General features: G+C 44.4%; 1 protein-coding gene across 1 annotated transcript; it reads right to left on the bottom strand.

Moving 5' to 3' along the window:
* Window positions 1–4,185: 4,185 nt before the first annotated feature.
* LOC132884645 (polymeric immunoglobulin receptor-like) lies at window positions 4,186–26,441 on the bottom strand. The gene is made up of 4 exons (XM_060918484.1): window positions 25,991–26,441; window positions 9,712–10,035; window positions 9,074–9,415; window positions 4,186–4,358 (listed from the first exon to the last, which is right to left on the bottom strand). The coding sequence occupies exons 1-4, from the start codon at window positions 26,439–26,441 to the stop codon at window positions 4,225–4,227; spliced, it is 1,251 nt and encodes a 416-aa protein (XP_060774467.1). The 3' UTR covers window positions 4,186–4,224.
* Between the last annotated feature and the right edge of the window lie 999 nt (window positions 26,442–27,440).

Here is a 27,440-nt window from a genome sequence, read left to right as displayed (position 1 = left end):
TGGGCTAGCCTTAATACCCCATGCAAATCAATGATTCTTGGCCACCAAGAGTTTCTTGGTTTTATACTGCATGAGGTCTGAATGTTTGCAGCTAATTGTCTGATGCAAACAAATATTGGAAAATCAAGAGCGATCACCTTCAACAAGTAAGAATTCAAGTTCAAAACATATTTTTGGGCCATTTATGGTACAGTGGTGATTGGGTACACTGATGAGATTAAATTGTTTGACTGTCTGTTGAAAATAAAATCTGATTAGCCATTTACGCATTTAAAATGATTTCTGCAGAATCATATTTTGATCAGAAACATGCAATTATGCATAGGTTGCCAAAGGTTCTTAATTGGATAATATGGTCAGCTGGTAGATGTATTGCACAGACACTTGTGCTATAATTTTAAATTAAACATCCACTTTCCTGTTCAACCTGACTTTTTTTTAATTTAGTGAGATGTCTTCAGGCCCAGCGCCATGGGGGGGCGAAAGGGCCCCCTCGTGGCTACAGCCCCGCCCCCTCAACGGAGACTCAGATCACTTAATTGTTTTCTTATGAAAATATAATGTATTATAGACGTATTAATAATTTGCATTTTCAAATACGAAATATTAAGTGGTTGCGCATTGCACAAAAATACATTTCACATAAATCACTACTAAAACTGGCACGGTAGAACAAATCTGATTGGTTGTTATGATTCTTACGTTGCAATCGTAGAATTCAACTGTATTAAGGTAGGATCATTTCAAAACGCCTGAATTTAATATTAACCCTGTTTTAGACATATGTATCAATCCTAACTACTGGGGACTAGTTATTGTGGGTGTGTGTGTGAAATGCTGACACAGCCGCACACACACAGACCTGTGATAAGGACAAGGGTCGTGCGGGTGGGGGTTTTACATGCACGCTTACAAGTGCACTGTCTCTGCAATATCCTGCAATATGCAGTCAGTTTGCGGGAGTGGTCTTTCCCCTTCCGAATTAAACGAATTCAATCACAATATTGTGAATCCATTTTCTTTCTTTGTAGGCTAAGTTTATCTCCGTTTATGTTGGTGTATGTGTTCATATATGGTCCGCTTTGTGCGCAAATAGCGTAAGAATATGTGTCGTTGACGTCACCCCCCCATGCAGCGGGGGTGAAAATTCATCACTTCAGAGTGTTTAGTCCCCTACACGCCTAAACTGGGATCGCGGATTAAGTGGTTAGCGTTGCCTCGGTCCAAGTCAGGAAGGCTATTACTGGTGCAGCTGCGGGGTCTGTTGATTTTTTTAAATTATGATTTTGGCCGCCGAGCCAAGTACCTTAGACTTGCATTGACGTTTTGTTTTCATGCCGCGGAGCTATTGTATGCATTTTAAATTTAAAGGACTTGCCTGTAGGTTTGTGTGTGTTGTTTTATATTTGGCATCTTTCCGGTTGTAATGCGTGTCTGTGAGAAAACTGGAGGGGAGGGTTAACAGGTGGGCACGGGAGCTGATAAAGCGCAACTGCCCTGGTAATATGTCACATGATTTTCCCAGACTAAAGCAACCTTCGGGGCCGTGGTTTTGTGGTTGGCGCAGTTAATTGTTTGAAACACGTTGTCAGACCGCCATCACTACTACACACTATATGAAAAAATATTTGCCCCCTTGCGATTTCTAATTGCCCCCTTAGTAAACTGTTCCTGGCGCCGGGTCTGGATGTCTTTCAAGAAGATGGTCAGAGATTCCCAAAAGCAAAGGGTATAACAGTTGTTGTTGTTGTTGTTGTTGTTATTATTATTATTATAACTATTATTTTACTATTAGAATTGATTCAGGGGACAGGGCTGCAAGAGAAGTAATGAAAGACACAATGCCAAAGGACATGACTATGTAATGTCTATCCACACTGAGGATAAGGATCTCTATCGCCAAGCGTATATTTATTAGGAACAAAGGAGAATTCTTACAAGATGTCATATTATCCTGTTTCATTTAGTTGCACAAATGCTGATTTCTTTCATGTTGACTATAAACAAAAGAAAAACATGCACATCAAACATCAACACTCCTGTTTGACATGGTCAGAGTGATCACAAACCCTCTTCGCCACATTTTCATTATTACTAAGCGTTGTTTTGGTGTTAACGCTTATGTTCAGTGATGTAGTCAACAATGAAATATACAAAATGGGATATCTATAACAAAAATTGGAAAAATAATATGGCATCCAGTTGTGCCAGGAGTAAACAGCTTGTGTCCTCTCTAGTGCTGTTATGGGACACAACCATGCGATACATTAGACACAACCGTGGGATACAACTGTGGGACACATGAGATGCAACCATGGGATACAACCGTGGGACACATTAGACACAACCATGGGACACATTGGACACAACCATGGGATACAATTGTGGGACACATTGGACACAACCATGGGATACAATTGTGGGACACATTGGACACAACCATGGGTTACAACCATGGGATACATTGGACACAACCATGGGATACAACCATGGGACACATTGGACACAACCATGGGTTATAACCATGGGATACATTAGCCACAACCATGGGATACATTGGACACAACACTCTAGCTATCCTGGACAATGCAGCAGGTAAACTAACAAGCTAAGCTACCAATTAGACAACACTCTAAAGCTAGCAAGTCACAGCAAGTCAACACTCAGGATACATTCATCCAGGACAGAATACACTCATCATGGTGGACAAAGGAAACAGAAGACAAAACAGGAGTCTATCACAGTTTTGGAGGACTCCTAGGACACTGTAGCTCAGACCATAGTTACAAGCTGCAAAGGATAGTTCCAAATTCTATATGGGCTGTTTCACAATCAGGGTAAACTTTTCGGGTCCACAAAAGTCCAAAAATCAAACCTCAGAGCTTTGTGTTTCTCTGCTGCCCAAAATGACCTTTTGAGATGTAAAGAACTGCAGAATTTCAGAACTACAGGTCGTATACTGGGCATATAGTGTATTTCTAAAATTGACCACCTTTCTTATCATCCACAAGAGGAAGGGATACAAACAAAATGAAAAACTGTTGAAATGGATGTGACGTATGTTAAGTACAAAATTTAAAGTCCTGTACAGCGATGTTTGTACGCGGTGGTGACTGTAATAACAACTGAAGTGGTGACGATCCTTGTGGTTTTCCTGAGAGGACACTTTTCAACTAACTCACATTTCAACTACACGTGAAGCTCCGCTGCAAATCAAATGTGTCTCAAATCTGTTTCAAGTCCTGTTTTTTTTTTTACTGTGCAACAACAGAACATTCTACCTCAAAAGAGACAAACATTTTCTTCAAAAAAATCATTTACAATCTCATCAGATGGTCCGTGATTTCCAGAGAGGACGTTTTTGACGGACAAAAGATCCTGTCAGAGGCACTTAATTTACAAAAAAAAAAAAGTAACTTCCACTTAAATATCTTTCTATTGTGACTGAAAGTACTGTATATGCCCCAAAGTAAAACCTAGTTAGTGCTTAAAATGCAATTCTGAATCTCATCTCATTATCTCTAGCCGCTTTATCCTGTTCTACAGGGTCACAGGCAAGCTGGAGCCTATCCCAGCTGACTACGGGTGAAAGGCGGGGTACACCCTGGACAAGTCACCAGGTCATCACAGGGCTGACACATAGACACAGACAACCATTCACACTCACATTCACACCTACGCTCAATTTAGAGTCGCCAGTTAACCTAACCTGCATGTCTTTGGACTGTGGGGGAAACCAGAGCACCCAGAGGAAACCCACGCAGACACGGGGAGAACATGCAAACTCCACACAGAAAGGCCCTCACCGGCCACGGGGCTCGAACCCGGACCTTCTTGCTGTGAGGCGACAGCGCTAACCACTACACCACCGTGCCGCCCCGCAATTCTGAATTTAACCAGTAAAATTTAAGTGTAATAATTAAAGTAGAATTAAATGAAATGACCACAAGGTTGAAACTGAGCCGCATTTGACGCTTAAACATATTTATAAGAGCCTATAAGAGGCATTAGTGCTGTAGGTCAAGCTGTAAGCATGTAAAATAAAGTAGAAGACACTCCAGTGTATATATAAATATACTGGACCTAATTACAGGAGTTAATTGGTGTTATTCAAAAAGACAGCCATGATTGTGAAACAGTGCATATGCAGTCCAGAATGGGCTCAGCATGCAGAAAATAGGAAAAGTGACATCGTGACTTTGTTGATGGTCTCAGTATGCTTGTTTATATGCATGTGTGTATGCGTAGGTGTGTGTACTTGCATCTGTTTCGGAGAGCCACAATAAGGAATGAGATTCCAATCAGAAGTACCAGCAGACTTGAACACACAGTGATGACAATGGGAACTATGGAAAATCCTGGAAGAGAAACCCATGACCAGTGATTCAGACACATTTTTAATTACATTCAAATCACTGCGAGATACCTGATCGCATTAATCAAAGTCATGTAGTTAGTAAACTGTTGGAGGAGAAGTTGGTGTAGGCCAAGATTATGCTGGAATACAATCATTTATTTCGTCAGATTATAAAATGATTACATTATGTTGTGTGTGAAAATTATTGTGGATCTAATATATTCCTAAAACAGAACAGGTTCTGGATGTTTTAGGAGAGACATTTCAGAAATACTGACTGCTCTTACAGTGGTGCTTGAAAGTTTGTGAACCCTTTATAATTTTCTATATTTCTGCATAAATATGACCTAAAGCATCACCAGATTTTCACACAAGTCCTAAAAGTAGATAAAGAGAACCCGATTAAACAAATGAGACAAAAATATTATACTTGGTCATTTATTTATTGAGGAAAATTATTCAATATTACATATCTGTGAGTGGCAAAAGTATGTGAACCTTTGCTTTCAGTATCAGGTGTGACCCCCTTGTGCAGCAATAACTACAACTAAACGTTTCCGGTAACTGTTGATCAGTCCTGCACACCGGCTTGGAGGAATTTTAGCCCGTTCCTCCGTACAGAACAGCTTCAACTCTGGGATGTTCGTGGGTTTCCTCACATAAACTGCTCACTTCAGGTCCTTCCATGACATTTCCATTGGATTAAGGTCAGGACTTTGACTTGGCCATTCCAAAACATTAACTTTATTCTTCTTTAACCATTCTTTGGTAGAATGACTTGTGTCCTTAGGGTCGTTGTCTTGCTGCATGATCTACCTTCTCTTGAGATTCAGTTCATGGACAGATGTCCTGACATTTTCCTTTAGAATTCGCTGGTATAATTCAGAATTCATTGTTCCATCAGGGCGGCACGGTGGTGTAGTGGTTAGCGCTGTCGCCTCACAGCAAGAAGGTCCTGGGTTCGAGCCCTGGGGCCGGCGAGGGCCTTTCTGTGTGGAGTTTGCATGTTCTCCCCGTGTCCGCGTGGGTTTCCTCCGGGTGCTCCGGTTTCCCCCACAGTCCAAAGACATGCAGGTTAGGTTAACTGGTGACTCTAAATTGACCGTAGGTGTGAATGTGAGTGTGAATGGTTGTCTGTGTCTATGTGTCAGCCCTGTGATGACCTGGCGACTTGTCCAGGGTGTACCCCGCCTTTCGCCCGTAGTCAGCTGGGATAGGCTCCAGCTTGCCTGCGACCCTGTAGAAGGATAAAGCGGCTAGAGATAATGAGATGAGATGAGACATTGTTCCATCAATGATGGCAAGCCGTCCTGGCCCAGATGCAGCAAAACAGGCCCAAACCATGATACTACCACCACCATGTTTCACAGATGGGATAAGGTTCTTATGCTGGAATGCACTGTTTTCCTTTCTCCAAACATAACGCTTCTCATTTAAACCATTAAAATAAATTCTATTTTGGTCTCATCCATCCACAAAACATTTTTCCAATAGCCTTCTGGCTTGTCCACATGATCTTTAGCAAACTGCAGATGAGCAGCAATGTTCTTTTTGGAGAGCAGTGGCTTTCTCCTTGCAACCCTGCCATGCACACCATTGTTGTTCAGTGTTCTCCTGATGGTGGACTCATGAACATTAACATTGGCCAATGTGAGCGACGCCTTCAGTTGCTTAGAAATTATCCTGGGGTCCTTTGTGACCTCCCCGACTATTATACGCCTTGCTCTAGGAGTGATCTTTGTTGGTCGACCACTCCTGGGGAGGGTAACAATGGTCTTGAATTCCCTCCTTTTGTACACAATCTGTCTGACTGTGGATTGATGGAGTCCAAGCATTTTAGAGATGGTTTTATAACATTTTCCATCCTGATGAGCATCAACAATGCTTTTTCTGAGGTCCTCAGAAATCTCCTTTGTTCATGCCATGATACGCTTCCACAAACATGTGTTGTAAAGATCAGACTTTGATAGATCCCTGTTCTTTAAATAAAGCAGGGTGCCCACTCACACCTGATTGTCATCCCATTGATTGAAAACACCTGACTCTAATTTCACCTTCAAATTAACTGCTAATCCTAGAGGTTCACATACTTTTGCCACTCACAGATATGTAATATTGGATCATTTTCCTCAATAAATAAATGACCAAGTATAATGTTTTTGTCTCATTTGTTTAACTGGGTTCTCTTTATCTACTTTTAGGACTTGTGTGAAAATCTGATGATATTTTAGGTCATATTTATGCAGAAATATAGAAAATTCTAAAGGGTTCACAAACTTTAAATCCCCACTCTAGGTGAGAAAAGTCCCAGAGAGAATTTAAGATTGTAACATTTCTGTGGTGCTTTCTGTTTGGCAAAAAATATAATATGTTTAATCTCAGACAATTTACTAATTTCAATCTTAAAATATGCTGTTCGCAAGTGAATGCTTAAAAAGAAGCAAATGTATTTCAATAACAAGCAAAATTATTTCCAAATAGAGCAAGATCATTTCACATATATCCAGAAATATGACTAATAATAATATTTTATATTAGAGCAGCAGCTACAATTATTGACAGTCCATAATGAAACACCTTTTCAAATTTACCAATAAAAAACAATTTTACAAAGGTGAGTTTCAGTTCCAACAGTTATTATTGGTTAATTAATCAACCTGAGATGGATTTTTTTTTCAGCACGATCAGCAATTTTTTGGAAAACCCGGACGTTATCATCACAGGTAAGCATGGCGGAAAGATCATGGACTTGTTTTTACTGATCAAATTCACCGATATTTCATGATCTCCTCGTCGAAACCTACTTTGTTTCTTACTCTTTCATTTGACAGCCGCCATTTTGTATCTAAACGCGCGTTTGAGAAGTCACGTGTGTGAGGTGTCGATAATAGTGATCACTTTCACCGGTTTCCACCATTATTGACACCCTGTGGAATTAAAGAACATTTACAACTGTGATGGATCGATCTTTGTGTAACATTGTTGAAGTAGATGAAGTAACTTAAAAAAATAAAAGTGCTGTGATTTATAATCATTTTTTTCTGATTCATAACAGAATGGAATGTTTATAGAGTATTTGGAATCTGATTGCAATAAATAGAATTCGAGCAGAATTAAATTCCTAGAATATAAAAAATGACAATACTTCGAAAGTGGAACAAAAAGATTTTCTGACGCAGGTTAAACATTATCAGTTCATTTGTTTACAGACATTAGAATTACTTCCTTATTTACATAAACACCGACATCCATATATTTATATAAAAGATATTTTGTATGAAATATAAGTCTATGGAAAACAAATTTTAAATAAAAACTATGTTTTGTTAACTTAATACCACATACCGATTATTTTTAAAAAAAATAATCATCTGGGTGTCGATAATTGTGGAACAGTGTCGATAACTGTGGACAAAGGTGTTGATAATTGTGGAACAGTGTCACGTGATCTGGTACGCTAAGTAATCAGGAATAGACTCTTTTTTTTTTTTCCAGTGGAAGTTTGAGGAACTATTCATGCACAATTTACGTATTGAAAGTCTTTTCTACTTTTGCAACGGCCAAAAGATCATTAAGGCGTAAATTGTAGCTGCCGCTCGAGTATAAATACACAGGTGATTATTGGAAATCGCGTGCGCTGACTGGTCGAGAAATCTGAACTAATTCTCGATAATCACCTCGAGCGACTCGGCAAAATGGCAGCCAATCGCTTCATCGCCGTAAGTGAGGAAGAATTACAAATGATGAAATGATGTTATGAAACACGAATGATGTTACGAAGTTTGGTCTAAAACTATTCAAAGGTAAGGTGGGATTGTGATTTATTTTATCGATTTCAAAATAAAGCATTTTATGTGACTCGGTGTAGATAAGTGACAAGTCTGTGCCGTGCCACTATTACATTTACATACCGCTTTTGAAGTTTGAAATAAATAATTTAAGGCTTTTTTTATTTTTCTGAAATAATCACCTGTGTATTTATCCAAAAAAACAGTTATCCACCTCAGACTCAGTGAACATCGGTGAATAAGAACCTTGACTTGATCTCCATCATTATTCACCAATATTTACCTCACCTTTGGTGAATAACAACTAGCTATTAACTGAGTGTGAGGTCTTTACGGGAAAATATCAGACCGAGGTGTGATATTTTCCGGTAAAGACCGAGTAGCGAGGTTAATAAGGAGTTTATAATATGTCTTTCTTTATTTCTAAAACAGACTAAAACAGACGGTCATGATAACAACGCATGACACTGCTTTCAGTCCCGTCATATTTGTAACGTAGTCGAGTCACGCATGCAGAATAAACGGCTAGCGTTTTCAAAACTGAATTTTTGTTAGCTGTTTCTGAATGCTCTTCATTGTTCATTTCTTGAATAACTCACTGATTCTTGTTTGTCTTTCGGCCGTTTTTGACTCCATTTTGATTTCCCATTAATCAATCAATTAATGAATCTTTTTTTTTTGTCATTTTGTTTTTTCAACATTGAAAGCCAGCGCTTTGGAAAGAAAATCCATAATCGCCCACAGGCAATACGGGAAAATACTGCCTGCCAAGGAACCAATCAGAGTGCACAATTTTACCGGAAGTAGCTCGTGCCATATAATAATTGTTAAATAATAAAATATGTTGGTTTGATTCTGCTATCAAACTATGAAAATAGTTCATGTGTCTAAAATTACATAATATCAGCGTCACTCATACATTTCTCACCAGTAGCTGTCAGGTTGATCTGTGTGAAATAAACCTTGTATCCATGATCAGTTGTCCAGGCGACTTCAGCTCCACACCAGTATTCACCAGAGTCCTGCTCAGTCACATCTTTCATGCTCACAGTGAAGATTTGTTTTTCCCAGTCATCATACAGGGTGGATTTCCCATTATTCACAGATTTTCTACTTTCTGGAACAACTGCGTCATATAAACACGCAGCCAATTTAGGCCTCTTACAGAAAAACTTTGAGGCATTCCTGAGGGATTCTGGGTATTTACAGCTGACAGTCAAATCTTCTCCGACATGGACAGTCTCGCTGATGGACTTCTCAAAAGAAATATCTGCAGTCACAACCAGTCAGATCAGTTTACATATGATGCATTCATCAGATCACATCCTGACAAATCAACATGGTAACTGGAATATACTGTAATACCTTCTGTTCTAGTGATATTGCACTATTTGAGAAGATCTCATTTAGAGCTCATTTAACTGGCATAACGGACAAATAAAGAACGCAGACCTCCCTCAAAACATGCCACAACAAACTAGTTTAATATTTATCTGTAAATTTTACTAATCAGAGTAACAAAGTTCATGTATAAACAGGATCACAACATTCTTATGAGCTGCTCACCTTCTGCTACATTCAGCTTCACTACAGTGTAGATCTCAGTTTCATCCGGCAAAACAACAGCACACGAATATGTTCCAGTGTCCTCCGTAATCAGCTCTCTGATAAACACACTGAAGAATCCTGCACTTCTGTTGTCATGAACTGAGAATCTGCCATCATGTGCCCATTCACTGTTGGGATGTGTACTTATGTGTTTAAAACCCCACTGATCTGTCTCCATCTTCGAGAAAGATTTTTTTTCGGATTTGTATTCATCCTCATATCTGCACTTGATGTTGCTTCTTGTCCCTGCATATGCACTCACTTCTCTAGTGCTCATGGCACCTGTTAAAACAACAACAAAATACAGCTTGTGCTAAAAATTATGTTGAAATCATGCTTACAAATGTGCACAAGTAAGCAATAAAACACTTCGCAGTGTGCTGTTATTTAACAATTATTCACCGATATTCACTGAGCCTGAGGCGGATAATTGTTTTAGTATAAATCAAAGTCCTTCCCACGCCATGTGGCGCATAGGGTGGCGCTAATCTCTGTTTCCGTAGCCCTCGGCCTTTCGCCTATTACATAGCTAGGGTTACAGTGGAGGGCTAGTCCTCTGGTAACCACGAGAGTTTGACTCCCCCACTCACATCTGTATTGCAGCGTGCCTTGCCAGATGGCAGCAGGTACCATTTCGCCTGTAGTCAGCTGGGATAGGCTCCAGCTTGCTTGCGACCCTGTAGAACAGGATAAAGCGGCTAGAGATAATGAGATGATGATGATGAGTTATTTCAAACTTCAAAAGTGGCATGCAAATGTAATAACGGCATGGCGCAGACTTGTCACTTATCTCTGCTGAGTCACATAAAATCCTTTGTTTTGAAATCGATAAAAGAAATCACAATCCCACTTTACCTTTGAATAGTTTGAGACCAAACTTTGTAGCATCATTAGTGCTTTTAGGAACAGCATTTTCTTTCATCATTTGTAATTCTTCCTCACTTACGGCGATGAAGCGATCGGCTGCCATTTTGCCGAGTTGCTCGAGGTGATTATCGAGAAATAGTCCGAATCGCTCAACCAATCTGCATTCGGAACCAATCGGAATTCTCTATAATCACCTGCATATTTATATGAAAGATATTTAGCCCCTTTGGACACAAGGAAAAATGCTATGGAACTCCATGTGTATAACTGTACGCTTGATGTCCGAAGGGGTTAAGCACTGTTGAAAAGCAGGGCTTTTGAGTCTATGAGCAAAATATTTTCAAGGGCACAAAAATCAACCTGAATGGAATAATAGGAGCGTGCAGCCACAGACTACAACACACACACAGCTCCATTAGGACTAATTACCATGCACCTGTTCCTGATTAGAGTGCAATCACAGTGCATATATATAAGGACTCTTAGTAACATACAGACTTTGAGAAGTATACGCTCTGTACCCTGCATCTAACATTACCAAGCCTTGTATTTTGCATCACTTTTCTGGTTTTGACCCTGTTTGTTTTTGGATTGTGAGTATTGTATTCCCTCTGATATCCTGTCTGTGCCTCACTCCACCACTGCCTGTTTTTCGACTCCGCCTTCATCTACATTTTGGATTTGTTTGCTAACGTTTTCAATAAAACTCTAGTAAATAATCTGTTTTTTTAAAAAAAACAAATTCAAAATAAATGCTGGATAAAAACACCTCTAGCTTGTGTAAATAAAGATACAAATTTTGTTGTCCGGTAGGCAAATGTTTATGACATACAGTAGTGCTTGAAAGTTTGTGAACCCTTTAGAATTTTCTATATTTCTGCATAAATATGACCTAAAACATCATCAGATTTTCACACAAGTCCTAAAAGTAGATAAAGAGAACCCAGTTAAATGAGACAAAAATATTCTACTTGGTCATTTATTTATTGAGGAAAATGATCCAATATTACATATCTGTGAGTGGCAAAAGTATGTGAACCTCTAGGATTAGCAGTTAATTTGAAGGTGAAATTAGAGTCAGGTGTTTTCAATCAATGGGACGACAATCAGGTGTGAGTGGGCACCCTGTTTTATTTAAAGAACAGGGATCTATTAAAGTCTGATCTTCACAACACATGTTTGTGGAAGCGTATCATGGCACGAACAAAGATTTCTGAGGACCTCAGAAAAAGCATTGTTGATGCTCATCAGGCTGGAAAAGGTTACAAAACCATCTCTAAAGAGTTTGGACTCCACCAATCCACAGTCAGATAGACTGTGTACAAATGGAGGGAATTCAAGACCATTGTTACCCTCCCCAGGAGTGGTCGACCAACAAAGATCACTCCAAGAGCAAGGCGTGCAATAGTCGGCAAGGTCACAAAGGATCCCAAGGTAACTTCTAAGCAACTGAAGGCCTCTCTCACATTGGCTAATGTTAATGCTCATGAGTCCACCATCAGGAGAACACTGAACAACAATGGTGTGCATGGCAGGGTTGCAAGGAGAAAGCCACTGCTCTCCAAAAAGAACATTGCTGCTCGTCTGCAGTTTGCTAAAGATCACATGGACAAGCCAGAAGGCTATTGGAAAAATGTTTTCTGGACGGATGAGACCAAAATAGAACTTTTTGGTTTAAATGAGAAGCGTTATGTTTGGAGAAAGGAAAACACTGCATTCCAGCATAAGAACCGTATCCCATCTGTGAAACATGGTGGTGGTAGTGTCATGATTTGGGCCTGTTTTGCTGCATCTGGGCCAGGATGGCTTGCTATCATTGATGGAACAATGAATTCTGAATTATACCAGCGAATTCTAAAGGAAAATGTCAGGACATCTGTCCACAAACTGAATCTCAAGAGAAGGTGGGTCATGCAGCAAGACAACGACCCTAAGCACACAAGTTGCTCTACCAAAGAATGATTAAAGAAGAATAAAGTTAATGTTTTGGAATGGCCAAGTCAAAGTCCTGACCTTAATCCAATGGAAATGTTGTGGCAGGACCTGAAGCGAGCAGTTCATGTGAGGAAACCCACCAACATCCCAGAGTTGAAGCTGTTCTGTACGGAGGAACGGGCTAAAATTCCTCCAAGCCGGTGTGCAGGACTGATCAACAGTTACCGCAAACGTTTAGTTGTAGTTATTGCTGCACAAGGGGGTCACACCAGATACTGAAAGTAAAGGTTCACATACTTTTGCCACTCACAGATGTGTAATATTGGATCATTTTCCTCAATAAATAAATGACCAAGTGTAATATTTTTGTCTCATTTGTTTAACTGGGTTCTCTTTATCTACTTTTAGGACTTGTGTGAAAATCTGATGATGTTTTAGGTCATATTTATGCAGAAATATAGAAAATTCTTAAGAGTTCACAAACTTTCAAGCACCACTCTGTCTGTGTGTGTGTGTATATATATATATATATATATATATATATATATATATATATATATATAAAGGGTTTTATTCTATCCACATTCACAGGATATGAGCAATCGTACTCTCTGATTGGCTACTCTACTACTAGAATATTAGCTCATATACCATGAGTAGAGAAAAACAAAATGGCGGAGTGTGTTGCTTAACCAACCGAGGACGAAGTAAAAACTCTACTCAAAAACAAAACCCCAAAAATAACAAAAAAGTAAGAAAATATGGAATAAAAGTGTTTGATGGTAAGGACATTTTTTTTTTCCAAGAATTATTATAGCAGCATTTTTCACAAATTGCTCCTGTCACTTTGCCAGTTTGTTTACAGTTTAAGCGGAAATGATTTTTTTGGACGTTTTGTATAAAGTTATTTATCAAATTTGCAAGAAATCAAAATAAAAATGCTCAGTTTCTCAAAATCCAGTGAATGTGGAGAGAATAAAACAGTTATTCCACTCAATCTCATCGTACATGGCTTACAGACAGCCAACGAAGCGCATAGTACAGAGTTATCAGCTCATGTACAACTCGATATCATGGAATAACTGTTAAATACATCACTTTGAGAGCACTTGATACTGTGTGTACTGTTCCCACTACGTGTTATATACGTCCAGTATGTTAACGTAGATAAACAGTCAGCCAAACTCGGTTTTCATGAGCCAGGAAGCGAGCGCCTTGCTCCTTTATTTACAGTTTCCATTTGTGACAGGTGAAAGACTGAGTAAAAAGCCGTTGCTTTCGAAGGTGTCTAGACAAAGTTTAAGACATAAGGAAAACCTCCATCACGTTCATCGGAGCTACTTATTTACAACAATTAGTCTCTATCCCATAATGCATAGCGTATCCCTTACAAGCCTTCAAAGTAAGAGTACATCATGAAATAATGTAAAGCAATGTAAACCTTTTAGCTGTAAATCATATTATTTAAACATTACATAAATTATGAACTCCCCTTTTTTAATGAAATAAATTAAAGGGCAAATCACAACTCTTATCAGAGGGCAGAACACTCCCCGTCTGACATTAACTAATGCCACTGTCCATACATTTATCCTCAGTCTTTTCTCAGTCAGTCTCCAAAAGAATTATGACATCAGAGATGGGCCTCAGGTAAGTTTTAATGGTGCCCGGAAAAGATGTCCTCACTTCAACCTTGTGAACCTTCCCATCCCTACTTGGAAAAGTGGACGTGACCAGAGCCATCGGCCATTCGTTCCTTGGTGCTTGGCCCTGTTTCAATAGCACGACGTCCCCAGGTTGTAGGTTGTGACGTGTCCTGTGCCACTTGCATCTTGAGTGAAGGGTGCTGATGTATTCATTTCTTCAGCGGCTCCAGAATTCATTAGCGAGGGCTTGTACTGTACTCGTCTCCACTGGCATTTCAAGAGGTCTTTTCCAGTAAAGTTTCCTAGTGGAGCAGGCAAGCCTGGTTTCTGAGTCAAGAGCATAGCTGGGGAAAGCAGGAACGGTGAGGAGGGGTCCGATGAGATTGGGGCCAAGGGTCTGGCATTGATTATTGCAGATACCTCTGCCATCAATGTACGAAGTACATCATGTATCAGATGAGTGTGTTTGTTCTGCAAAAACATGGAGTTAAAGATTCTGCGTGTTACACCTATCATTCTCTCCCATACTCCTCCCATGTGAGAGGCATGAGATGGGTTGAACTCCTATGTGCAGCCGTTGCTGTGGAGATACTTCAAGATGTTAGACTGCTTTTCATCAGGCGATCTCATGCCTTGTTCTGAACTGGCAGCAAGGAAGTTGGTGCCCCTGTCTGACCGGAGCTCCTTTGCTGGGCCTCTAGCTGCAAAGAATCTTCGCAATGCATTTATGCAGCTGCTGGCATCCAGAGACTCAATGATTTCAATATGTACACCTCTGGTACTCATACAAGTGAACATAATGGCCCACCTTTTACTTTGAGCTATACCGCCTCGTGTGCATCGGGTCACAACTGTCCACGATCCAAAAACATCCAACCCAACATAAGAGAAGGGTGGAAATGTGTCAAGTCGTTCTGGGGGTAGGTCTGTCATTTTTTGGACTTCTACCTTCCCTCTGAGCTTGCGGCATGTCACACAATGATGAAGTATAGATCCAATTAACCTTTTGCCGGCGACGGTCCACAGACCTGCTGCTCTAATAGCTCCCTCCGTAAACTGCCTTCCCTGATGTCTCACTTCATTGTAATAATGTCTTGCAAGCAACTTAGTTACATGGTTTTGCTTTGGAAAGAGAATGGGGTGTTTTATCTCTGACTCAAGAGAGGCATGTCTGAGACATCCTCTGACCCTCAACAGACCGTCACTCATGTATGGATCTAAGTTCAGGAGTGAGCTTGAACTAGGGATTTCCTTCTTTGCCTGTAGGGCACCATACTCATTGGGAAATGCATCTCTTTGAACAGTCTTGAGGATGAGCCTCTTAGCAGCTGCGAGTTCCTCAGGAGTGTAAGGCCTGCTGCATGGATGCCATCCTTTACATGTGTGCTGTGTTGCGTCGCTGGAGCCAGCTGACCTATGACAGCGTGCTTGGTGAATCAAGAAGGAGACAGCTCGCAGTAGAGAATTCCATGTTGAAAAGCGCTGGAAACGTTCTGACGCAAGTTTCTTGCTTTCAATGTGTGTAGCAAGAGTAATCACTTGTGGTCTCACTTCCACGTCCACTTCAGGGTCTACAAGTCCAAAGTTCTCATGCACTTCAGGTTTTGGGGGTTTGTAAAGAAAGTCAGGTCCCTTAAACCACATAGTGTCCATTAGCTGCGATGCAGGTACAGACCTGGTGGCTAGATCTGCTGGGTTTTGCTCCGAAGAGACATAGTTCCACTGCTCAGGAGAAGTTGTCTGGTGAATGCGGTGCACACGGTTATGCACATACACAAAGAAGCGCTTCGAGTCATTGCAGATGTAACCAAGAACGACTCGGCTGTCACAGTGGAACCTCACAACATTTGGTTTGTGATCCATTTCATCTAAAGCTGGGCATACACTGTGCGATTTTTGGCCCGATTTTGACACGATTTTCACTCGTGCGACTATTTTGGAGAACGGGCCGAGTTTTGGCTCAATCGTGCGTCTTGGATCGTGTAGTATACATGGGGTAACGACAAGTGATTAACACCTCACGACCTCCTCCCGATCAATCGGATGAAAATCAAACCTGTTTGAAATCCTGGTCGCCCATCGTGAGGCTATCGCACTGTTGAAGCAGTGTCACGAGCCGATTTACCTCAACCTGTCACACTACACATGCGCGAACACAGATACAGAAGAGAAAACAAACATTGAGCAGCACTTCCGGTCTCCTCTTCTTCTTCTTTTTCACGTTGCAGTTCCGGATACAAGAATCCGACGAGTCGTGTATGGAAGTACAGTGTGAGCAGTCAGATCGCATCTGAGCATCGGATCGTATAGTGTGAGAACAGGAATCATAAGCTGCGTGCTGTTTACCCCTGCGATTCACTCGTACAGTGTGAGCAGCAGCTGAATACTGTGATTGAAAAAATTGCACAGTGTATGCCCAGCTTAAGATGAACTCTGCCATCTCGACCGCCCACACAGCTCAAGGCAAGGAATAGTGGGCTCTGGCTGTGGTGCAAGTTTTTGCTTTCCAGAACACAAATTCAACTTCACAGTGGCTTTCTTCAGTGACAGCTCGTAAGTATGCTACTGCGCCTATGGCCCAGTTTGAGACGTCAGAGAAGACACATAGCTCAGTGTACGTGGATGCCGAAAGTGATGTTGGTACATAGCAGCGAGGTATGTAAAGACTGCTTAGCTCCTGAAGTGATGCTTTCCAAGCCTCCCATTGGCTCATTCTCTCATCAGAAAGAGGCACATCCCAGTCTTGAACTCCGATGGAAAGCTCTCGCAAAGCTCTACCTCTAACTGTCACTGGTGTTGCTAATCCCAAGGGATCAAAGATGCTGTTAATGATAGAAAGCACCCCTCAATGGGTGTATGGCTTGTCGACAACAACTACTTTGAAGGTGAAAGTGTCTGTTTTTATGTCCCAGCATAAGCCCAGGCTCCTTTGGGTTGGCAAAGTCTCATTGTCGAGACCTAAGTCCCTGATGCCTGTAGCCAGTTCCTCAGGTTCAAAGGCTTGCATCACAGCGACAGTTCAATGTGATTTTGTGAAGTTTCAGGTTTGACTCTGCAAGTGATGCACAAGTACGTTTCAGCAGATCTATGACTGCAGACTCTGTGGGAAGTGATATCAGTCCATCATCCACATAGAAATGTCTTTCAACAAACTGTCTTGTGTCTGCTCCAAACTTTGGCTCACCTTCTTGAGCTGCTCTTCGGAGGCAATAGATTGCGACCGCTGGGGATGGACTATTGCCAAAGACGTGCACACGCATGTGATACTCTTGTACTTCCTTGGACAGGTCATTATCTTTATGCCATAGGAATCTCAAACAGTTTCTGTGGTCAGGTCTCACTAGGAATCCATAAAACATTTGCTGGATATCAGCACTGACTGCGACAAGGTCCTTCCTAAACAGTAGCAATACACTCAGGAGAGTATTATTTAGGTTGGGACCTGTCAGCAAGACTGAGTTGAGTGATACACCATGTTGCTGGGCACTCGAGTCGAACACGACTCGTATTTGTCCTAGCTTCTGGGGGTGATAAACCCCAAAAAAGGGCAGATACCAGCATTCACATTTCTCACTGACAGTTGGTGCACTCTCTGCATGCTTATTCTCGAACAGCTTTTCCATGAAAGAGGTGAACTGCTGCTGCATCTCAGGGTTCTTACTCAGAGTGCGCTTCAAAAAACTCAGATGGGACAATGCTTGCTCCCTGTTGTTTGGGAGTGGGAGACGAGGTGAACAAAATGGCAAGGGGGCCACCCAATTGTTCATTTTATCCTGCTGGACTTCTGCCTCCATTATTTTCAGAAAGGTTTCATCCTCAAAGGACATAGCACGCTTGTTGTTGTTCTCTGTACGTTCAAACGCCTTGAGCCCGAGCTGATCTTCAGCTGGTGTAGGCTTTGATGTACGTGTAAAGAAGCCATTTCTGTGCTCCCCGCCATAACTTGGTTTCTACTTTACATCAATGCTATTATGACAAGGAGCAAAGAGGGATGGTCGACCATTCTGAAGAATATGGGTCTTGAACACACTTACATTTGGCTTGTGAGCATTGTTGATGCAAACTTCACCCACAACTACCCAGCCTAAGTCGAGGCACTGAGCAAAAGGTGCATCGTGGGGCCCATTCACTTGCTGTCTCACTTTGTGCACCCGTATCATGTCTCTTCCCAATAAGATCATCATCTGAGCATTAGGGTCCAGCTTGGGAATGTATGGGACAAGGTGTTTTAAGTGAGCATGTGCTAGAGCGATCTCTGGTGTTGATATTTCAGATTCGTTGGTCATCATTTCATTGCATTCAATGAGAGGTGGGAGATCCAAGCATACACCTCCATTTACTGCTTCAATCTGGAAGCCTATTGTCCTCCTGCCAGTCATCTCAGTTGAACCGGCACATGTCCTCATCAGATATGGTGACGGACTGCCTTTAATCCCAAACAGGTGAAAGAACTCAGAATGAGCAAGTGAACGGTTACTCTGGTCGTCAAGGATAACGCACATCTTGACAGAGTGTTCTGGCTGACCACGTGGGAAGACCCGCACCAAACACACCTTGGAACATGATCGAGGTATGTTGCTGGCTTCACCACAGACCTCAGTGCACCATGATGTCACCTCAACTGGATTGCCATCTTGCGACTCTGTATCTGAATCAGGCGTAGGTGATGGAGAACGTGGTTGAGAGGTGTCAATATGCATTGCAGAGCAGTGTCTTTCACTTTTGCATTCACTACATTTCTTGACGATCCTTAGCCAGATGGTTCGGAGAGCAGCACTTGAAACAGCGTTTGTGTTCTTTTAAGATGTTTCTTCGTTCCAACAATGTTTTCATTCTAAAGGCTCTACATTTAGCCAGAAGGTGGGTTTTCTTATGAATAGAGCAGTATCAAACAAGATCTGTGTCTTTGGGACTTGTATCAGTGGTTACAGTAAAGTCCGTCTTATACACAGACACAGTTTTGTTTCCACTGTGTCTAAATGAGATTTTCTCATTTTTGTTGTGAGACTGGCTGCTGTTTGACACGCTTGGATGAAGCTTGGGTCATTTCTTGCTTTAGCCTGGCCATAGACAAAGTCAATGAAGAATGAAAAAGGAGGGAATCGAGAGCCGGCGAAAAGCCACTTATCCTATAGACTTACAGGCAGCTTCTCGACTATAGGCTTTATCCCGCAAGGAGTATCAAGATAGGTGAGACCTGGAAGATATCCCTCATTTTTTGCTGTCAGGAGCTCCAAGAGAAGATCGCTGAGTTCTCTTAGTTTTGTGTTGTCTCCAGGAGATAGACGGGGAAAATTATCAAGTCTCTTGAATAGGGCATTTTCCACAATTTCTGGTGTAGCATAGCATTCTTCAAGTCTGTCCCAGGATAGCTCGAGGGCTGCTTGAGGGTTGATGGCATAAGCAGCACGGATTCTCTTGATGTGCTCAGAAGACTCTTTGCTGAGCCACTTGACTAGGAGATCCAACTGTTCACCGTATGTGAGCCCTATGTCCTGTGTGGCATTGAGAAATGATGATTGCCATGCTCTGAAGCTTTCTGGTGGATTATCAAATTTTGAGAGACCTGTAGTCACCAACTCTCTGCGTACGAGGAACTTGGCAAAGTCCATCATTGGTGGGACAGTAACATGATGAGGGGAATGCTGATTGTATTGTCTTTGCTGGTTATCCAGTGGGCTTGGAGAAGGTGTGTGATGAGCCGTATGTGCGTGCTTCACCACTGAAGGCGTGAAGATGTGTGTGGATGTTTCTCCTGCAACCATGGGTGATGTCTTCAAAGTGGGATTTTCTCCATGGAGTAAGAGTCTGTTGTGTGGTGGAGCCAAGCTTTGAGTGTTGAACTGTGTTTGCACATACTCTTCTGTTCTCTGTTGGACCGCTTGGGGTGGAATTGTGCTTCTCACGCTGTGAATATCATCATTTTCAATGGCTGCAGCTGCTTCTAGGATCTCAGTTCTAGCCCGAGCGGCTGCTGCTTCTTTCTCACTCTCCAAGACCTCTATTTCTGCTTGTAGCATGGATTTTTCTAGATCTAACCTGGCTGATTCCTTCTTAATTTCTTGCTGTTTCTTAACGTAGGCTGCCTTAGCAAATGCAGATTCCGCTGAGGCTCAAGCTCTGGCTGCTGCTTCAATCACAGAAGATCTTGTAGAAGATGAATGTTGAGAGTGTGGCAGCGGGGGCGTGGTCAAGCGCCGGTCTGTGACAGGAGGGCGGAGTCAGGGAAGGTAAGTGGCAGAATCACTACACCTGACGGCAATTAACCTGTGTTTGTGTGCGTCTTCCCAGTGACCGCGCCCTATTTAAGGAGGGAGATCGAGAGCAGAGGAGATCATCCCTGGACGAGACGCTAGTGTGTGTGTGTGTGTCTCGGTGTGTTTGGAATCTGTCTATTGTCAGACTGAAAAGTGCGGCAATAAAGCCTCTGTGTGCACCTGATCTCTGTCCTGCCGTCCTCTGTGCTCCACCCACACATAGCGAACCGTTACAGTGGTGCCGAAACCCGGGATCCAGAGTGGAGCACCCACAGATCAGCCCCATGGAGTCCTCCCCGTTTGCCGACCTGGTACACGCCCTCGCCACAGCCCAGCAAAGCCAGCATCAGGTGCTCGTCACCCTCTGGAAGGAACAAGAGCGGCGCTTCGAAGCCCTGGTGCTGGCCCAGCAGGAAGACCGCAAGGCGTTCCGGCACCTCCTCGCATCGGCGGGGTCCACCAGCGCTCCGGCCACGGGCCCGTCTCCCCTCACCGTCACCAAGATGGGCCCGCAGGATGACCCCGAGGCATTCATCACGCTATTTGAACAAGTCGCAGAAGCCTCGGGGTGGCCGATGGAGCAGCGCGCAGCGTGCCTCCTCCCCCTCCTAACGGGAGAGGCACAGCTGGCCGCACTACAGCTCCCCGCCGACCGCCGGCTGGCCTACGCGGACCTCCGCCGGGCCGTCCTCCAGCGCGTGGGGCGTACTCCCGAGCAACAGCACCAGCGCTTCTGCGCTCTGCGCTTGGAGGAAGTCGGCCGACCGTTCGCGTTCGGCCAGCAGCTCCGGGACGCCTGCTGGCGGTGGCTGAGGGCCGACGACCGCAACGCCGAGGGGATCATCGACCAGGTGGTGCTGGAACAGTTCGTCGCTCGCTTACCCGCAGGAACCGCGGAGTGGGTCCAGTGCCACCGCCCGGCATCGCTGGATCAGGCAGTGGAGCTGGCGGAGGATCATTTGGCGGCTGTTCCGGCGGCAGGACAGCAGATGGCGTCTACTCTTCTCTCCTCTTCTCTCTCTCTCTCCCTCTCCTTCTGTGTCCCGTCCTCGCCCCATTCCCCCACCACGGAGACGGGGGCCGGCACCACCCCAGCCGGCCCGCCGCACCCGTGGTGCCCTCCCGTTTCTCCCTTCTGTGTCTGTCTCTCCCCCCCCTCAGGTGAGTGAGCCCCAGAACACCGGTGCAGAGGGAAAGCCCGGGCCGATTTGCTGGCGCTGCGGGGAGCCGGGCCACCTTCAACAACAGTGCACGGCAATGGAAGTGGGCGCGGTGGTTCGGATCCCCGACGCGCCAAAGGCCGCCCTCGATCAGGCCAGAGCGTATCGCATACCGGTGAGTATCCAAGGGGCTACATATCAGGCGTTGGTGGATTCGGGTTGTAATCAGACCTCAATTCGCCAAAGCCTGGTGCAAAACAAGGCATTGGGGGAAGCACAGGGGGTGAAGGTGTTGTGTGTGCACGGGGATGTTCACCGCTACCCTTTGGTGTCGGTCAACATTTTTTTCAGAGGGGAAAAATCTATAGTGAAGGCGGCAGTTAATCCTTGCCTTACCCACTCTTTAATTTTGGGGACTGATTGGCCGGGATTTCAGGGGTTAATGAGACGCTTAGTAAAGAGTGGGTCCTGCCATTTGACAGGGGGAGGTCCCGGTGTCGCTTTGGTGGGAGCAGCTGTCACAGAGCCGTCTACGTCATCTCCGCGTCAGAGTGAGGAGCCACCGGCTCCTCCTCTCTCTATTGGGGAATCCCTCGTGGATTTCCCATTAGAACAATCGCGAGATGAGACTCTGCGACATGCGTTTGACCAAGTGAGAGTAATCGATGGTCAAATGCTCCAGCTGAACACCACCCCGTCCTTCCCCTACTTTGCAATTAGGAAGGATAGGTTATACCAAGTGATGCAGGACACTCAAACTAAAGAGCGAATCATGCAGCTTTTAATTCCGAAGAGCCGCCGGGAACTGGTATTCCAGGCGGCTCACTTTAATCCCATGGCTGGACACTTAGGGCAGGATAAGACACTAGCCCGAATAATGGCCCGATTCTATTGGCCGGGGATTCGTGGCGATGTTCGTAGGTGGTGTACGGCATGCCGCGAATGCCAGTTAGTAAATCCAGTGGCCATTCCAAAAGCGCCTTTGCGCCCTCTTCCATTGATCGAGACCCCGTTTGAGAGAATTGGGATGGATCTCGTCGGGCTATTAGATCGGTCAGCATGAGGGTACCGCTTTATATTAGTTCTGGTGGACTATGCAACGCGATACCCGGAAGCAGTGCCTCTGCACAATATCTCAGCACACAGTATTGCAGAGGCACTCTTCTGCGTTATCTCCCGAGTCGGAATCCCAAAAGAGATTCTGACTGATCAAGGCACTACATTTATGTCACGGACACTGCGCGAACTGTATGGGTTATTGGGGATTAAGCCGATCTGCACCAGTGTGTATCACCCACAAACGGACGGTTTAGTGGAACGGTTCAATCGCACCCTCAAAAATATCATTAAAAAATTCATAAGTGAGGACGCATGTAATTGGGATAAGTGGCTTGAGCCCTTGTTGTTCTCAGTGCGAGAGGTTCCCCAAGCCTCCACGGGGTTCTCCCCATTCGAATTATTATATGGGCGTAAGCCGCGCAGCATCCTAGACGTGCTGAGGGAAAATTGGGAGGAGGGACCTTCACAAAGCACAAACGAAATTCAATACGTTATGGACCTGCGCGCAAAACTCCACACGCTCACCCACCTAACTCAGGAGAATTTGCGGCAGGCCCAGGAACGGCAAGCCCGCCTGTACAACAAGGGTACGCGCCTTAGGGAGTTCACCCAGGGAGATAAAGTACTCGTACTGTTGCCCACTTCGAGCTCCAAATTGATCGCCAAGTGGCAAGGGCCCTTTGAGGTCACACAGCGAGTTGGGGACGTCGACTATGAGGTGAGGCGAACGGACAGGGGTGGGGCACTACAAATTTACCACCTCAACCTGCTTAAACTCTGGAATGAGGAGGTCCCCATGGCGTTGGTGTCGGTGGTTCCGGAGAAGGCGGAGCTGGGACCGGAGGTTCAAAAGAGGGCATTGGCATCACACACCTCTCCGGTCCCCTGTGGAGACCACCTCTCCCCGACCCAACTCACGGAGGTCGCCCAGTTGCAGACCGAGTTTTCGGATGTGTTCTCGCCCCTGCCCGGTCGCACCAACCTCATAGAGCACCACATAGAGACGCCCCCGGGGGTAGTAGTGCGTAGCCGCCCTTACAGGTTGCCCGAACACAAAAAAAAGGTGGTTCGGGAAGAACTTGAGACCATGCTCGAAATGGGCATCGTCGAGGAGTCCCACAGTGACTGGAGCAGCCCGGTGGTCTTGGTACCCAAGGCCGACGGGTAGGTCCAGTTCTGTGTGGACTACAGAAAAGTCAACGCGGTGTCTAAATTTGATGCGTACCCGATGCCTCGTATTGATGAGTTGCTCGATCGACTCGGCACTGCTCGCTTTTATTCAATGCTGGATTTGACGAAGGGATATTGGCAGATCCCCTTGACTCCACTATCCCGAGAGAAAACGGCCTTTTCCACACCGTTTGGTTTACACCAATTCGTCACCCTTCCGTTTGGGCTGTTTGGGGCGCCCGCTATGTTTCAGCGGCTGATGGACAGAGTCCTCCGCCCTCACGCCACTTATGCGGCCGCCTATCTGGATGATATTATCATCTATAGTAATGACTGGCAGAGGCACCTCGAACATCTGAGGGCCGTCCTTAGGTCGCTGAGATGAGCGGGGCTCACAGCCAACCCAAAGAAGTGTGCGATTGGGCGGGTGGAAGTACGGTATCTGGGCTTCCACTTGGGCAACGGGCAGGTGCGTCCCCAAATTAATAAGATGGCAGCGATTGCGGCCTGCCTGAGGCCCAAGACCAAAAAGGGGGTGAGACAGTTCCTGGGGCTGGCTGGCTATTACCGAAGGTTTATACCTAATTATTCGGACGTCACCAGCCCGCTGACTGACCTCACTAAAAAGGGGGCACCAGATCCGGTCCAGTGGACGGAGCAATGCCAGTGGGCTTTTTCTGAAGTGAAGGCTGCACTGTGTGGGGGGCCACTTTTACACTCCCCTGACTTTTCTCTCCCCTTTGTGTTGCAGACCGATGCGTCGGACAGAGGGCTGGGGGCGGTTTTGTCCCAGAAGGTGGAGGGGGAGGACCGCACCGTCCAGTACATTAGCAGGAAGCTGTCAGTGCGTGAGGGGCGCTACAGCACGATCGAGAAAGAGTGTCTGGTGATCAAGTGGGCGGTCCTCGCCCTCCGTTACTACCTGCTGGGGAGCCCTTTCACCCTCTGTTCGGACCATGTGCCCCTCCAGTGGCTCCACCGCATGAAAGATGCCAACGCGCGGATCACCCGTTGGTATCTGGCACTCCAACCCTTCAATTTCAAGGTGGTCCACAGGCCGGGGGCGCAGATGGTCGTGGCGGACTTCCTCTCCCGTTGGGAGTCGGCTGCAGGCTGGACGGCTGCCCGGCCTGAGTCGGGCGGTGGGGGTATGTGGCAGCGGGGGCGTGGTCAAGCGCCGGTCTGTGACAGGAGGGTGGAGTCAGAGAAGGTAAGTGGCAGAATCATTACACCTGACGGCAATTAACCTGTGTTTGTGTGTGTCTTCCCAGTGACCGCGCCCTATTTAAGGAGGGAGATCGAGAGCAGAGGAGATCATCCCTGGACGAGACGCTAGTGTGCGTGTGTGTCTCGGTGTGTTTGGAATCTGTCTATTGTCAGACTGAAAAGTGCAGCAATAAAGCCTCTGTGTGCACCTGATCTCTGTCCTGCCGTCCTCTGTGCTCCACCCACACGTAGCGAACCGTTACAGAGAGCTAGCTTTGGATGCAGCCTTAACTGAAGACTTTGCAGAGGCTGAACAGCGGAGGCTAACTTCTGATGAAGCTATATTGACTCTTGCACTGGCTTCATGGTTGGAGTCCATAGCTGTGTCTTGTATTTTCGCTTTCACCCTCTGATGGTACGGCTTTTTACTGTACTGTTCCCACTACGTGTTATATACGTCCAGTATGTTAACGTAGATAAACAGTCAGCCAAACTCGGTTTTTACGAGCCAGGAAGCGAGCGCCTTGCTCCTTTATTTACAGTTTCCATTTGTGACAGGTGAAAGACTTTGAGTAAAAAGCCATTGCTTTCGAAGGTGTCTAGACAAAGTTTAAGACATAAGGAAAACCTCCATCATGTTCATCGGAGCTACAACAATTAGTCTCTATCCCATAATGCATAGCGTATCCCTTACAAGCCTTCAAAGTAAGAGCACATCATGAAATAATGAAAAGCAATGTAAACCTTTTAGCTGTAAATCATATTATTTAACATTACATAAATTATGAACTCCCCTTTTTTAATGAGATAAATTAAAGGGCAAATCACAACTTTTATCAGAGGGCAGAACACTGTGTGTAATTTCATCCCCAGCAAAGCCAATTCTACTGATGCTAAACTTATGACTATAAACAGAAGACAGTGGAAGGAGACTCACCTTCCTTTACCTTCAGTTCCACAGGTGTGTAAACATCTATTCCCAGTTGATCAACTCCGCACTGGTACGTCCCAGTGTCCTGTACAGTGAGCTCTCTGATCATCACCCAGAACTCTGCTGATTTGGCGTCATCAAACAGTGAGAATCTTCCTGAGTTTACCCACTCGTTTTTATCTCCTGTCTTTATTTGGAAATTACAGCCTATTGGCAAACCCTTACAGAAATATTTTAGGTTTTTGATATATTCTGCATTGTACTCGCACTTGATAAGGACTCCTCCTCCTGAATATCCTGTTACTTCCTTGGAGGCTCCTCCATCTAACAAAACACCAAACATCCATCTGAGCAAAACCTTCCTTCCTGTAACACTGCTGCTGATAGTAAGGATTATTTTGAAGTGCGTTTCTTTACCTGAGATCAGGCAGAGGGTGAAGATGAGGAGGATCTTCATCCTGAGTTCACACTCGCAGATCACCACACCAACTCCACTTCAGAAAGATATTAAAGATCCTTTTCCCCCCACACTGTGAGTGTTTTTGTCCTGCTCTGTGAAGGGGATGTCTTAATCTTTGTCTTAACCAAAAATTGACCACTTCTCCTTCTGGCTCTGTGAGAAAGCTTGTCTTAGCACATCTTTGTGAAGCGCATGATGAAAATGATCAATACTCACTTTCAAATGAATTCAGCCACATTTGACTTGGTTAAGATGCAAATGATGTATTGTGCCTTGCATTGGGTTGGTTCATCACACAAAAAAAGTGGGAAATAATGTACACTACCGTTCAAAAGTTTGTGGTCACTTTGAAATGTCCTTATTTTTGAAAGAAAAGCACTGTTCTTTTCAATGAAGATCACTTTAAACTAATCAGAAATCCACTCTATACATTGCTAATGTGCTCAATGACTATTCTAGCTGCAAATGTCTGGTTTTTGGTGCAATATCTACATAGGTGTATAGAGGCCCATTTCCAGCAACTATCACTCCAGTGTTCTAATAGTACAATGTGTTTGCTCATTGCCTCAGGCCAAGTTTACATTAGACCGTATCTGTCTCGTTTTCTTCGCGGATGCACTGTCCATTTACATTAAAACGCCTGGAAACGGGAATCCGCCAGGGTCCACGTATTCAATCCAAATCGTGTCTGGTCCGGTGCTGTGTAAACATTGAGAATACGCGGATACACTGTGCTGAGCTCTAGCTGGCGTTGTCATTGGACAACGTCACTGTGACATCCACCTTCCTGATTCGCTGGCGTTGGTCATGTGACGCGACTGCTGAAAAACGGCGCGGACTTCCGCCTTGTATCACCTTTCATTAAAGAGTATAAAAGTATGAAAATACTGCAAATACTGATGCAAATACTGCCCATTGTGTAGTTATGATTGTCTTTAGGCTTGCCATCCTTCCACTTGCAAGTGGTAAGTGACGCGCATGCCCGACATGCACTGA

The sequence above is a fragment of the Neoarius graeffei genome, chromosome 4 (assembly GCF_027579695.1).
Source record: "Neoarius graeffei isolate fNeoGra1 chromosome 4, fNeoGra1.pri, whole genome shotgun sequence".
NCBI classification, from domain to species: Eukaryota; Metazoa; Chordata; class Actinopteri; order Siluriformes; family Ariidae; genus Neoarius; species Neoarius graeffei.
The sequence above is the reverse complement of the archived record's forward strand: the minus strand, read 5'-3'. Positions and strand labels throughout refer to the sequence as shown.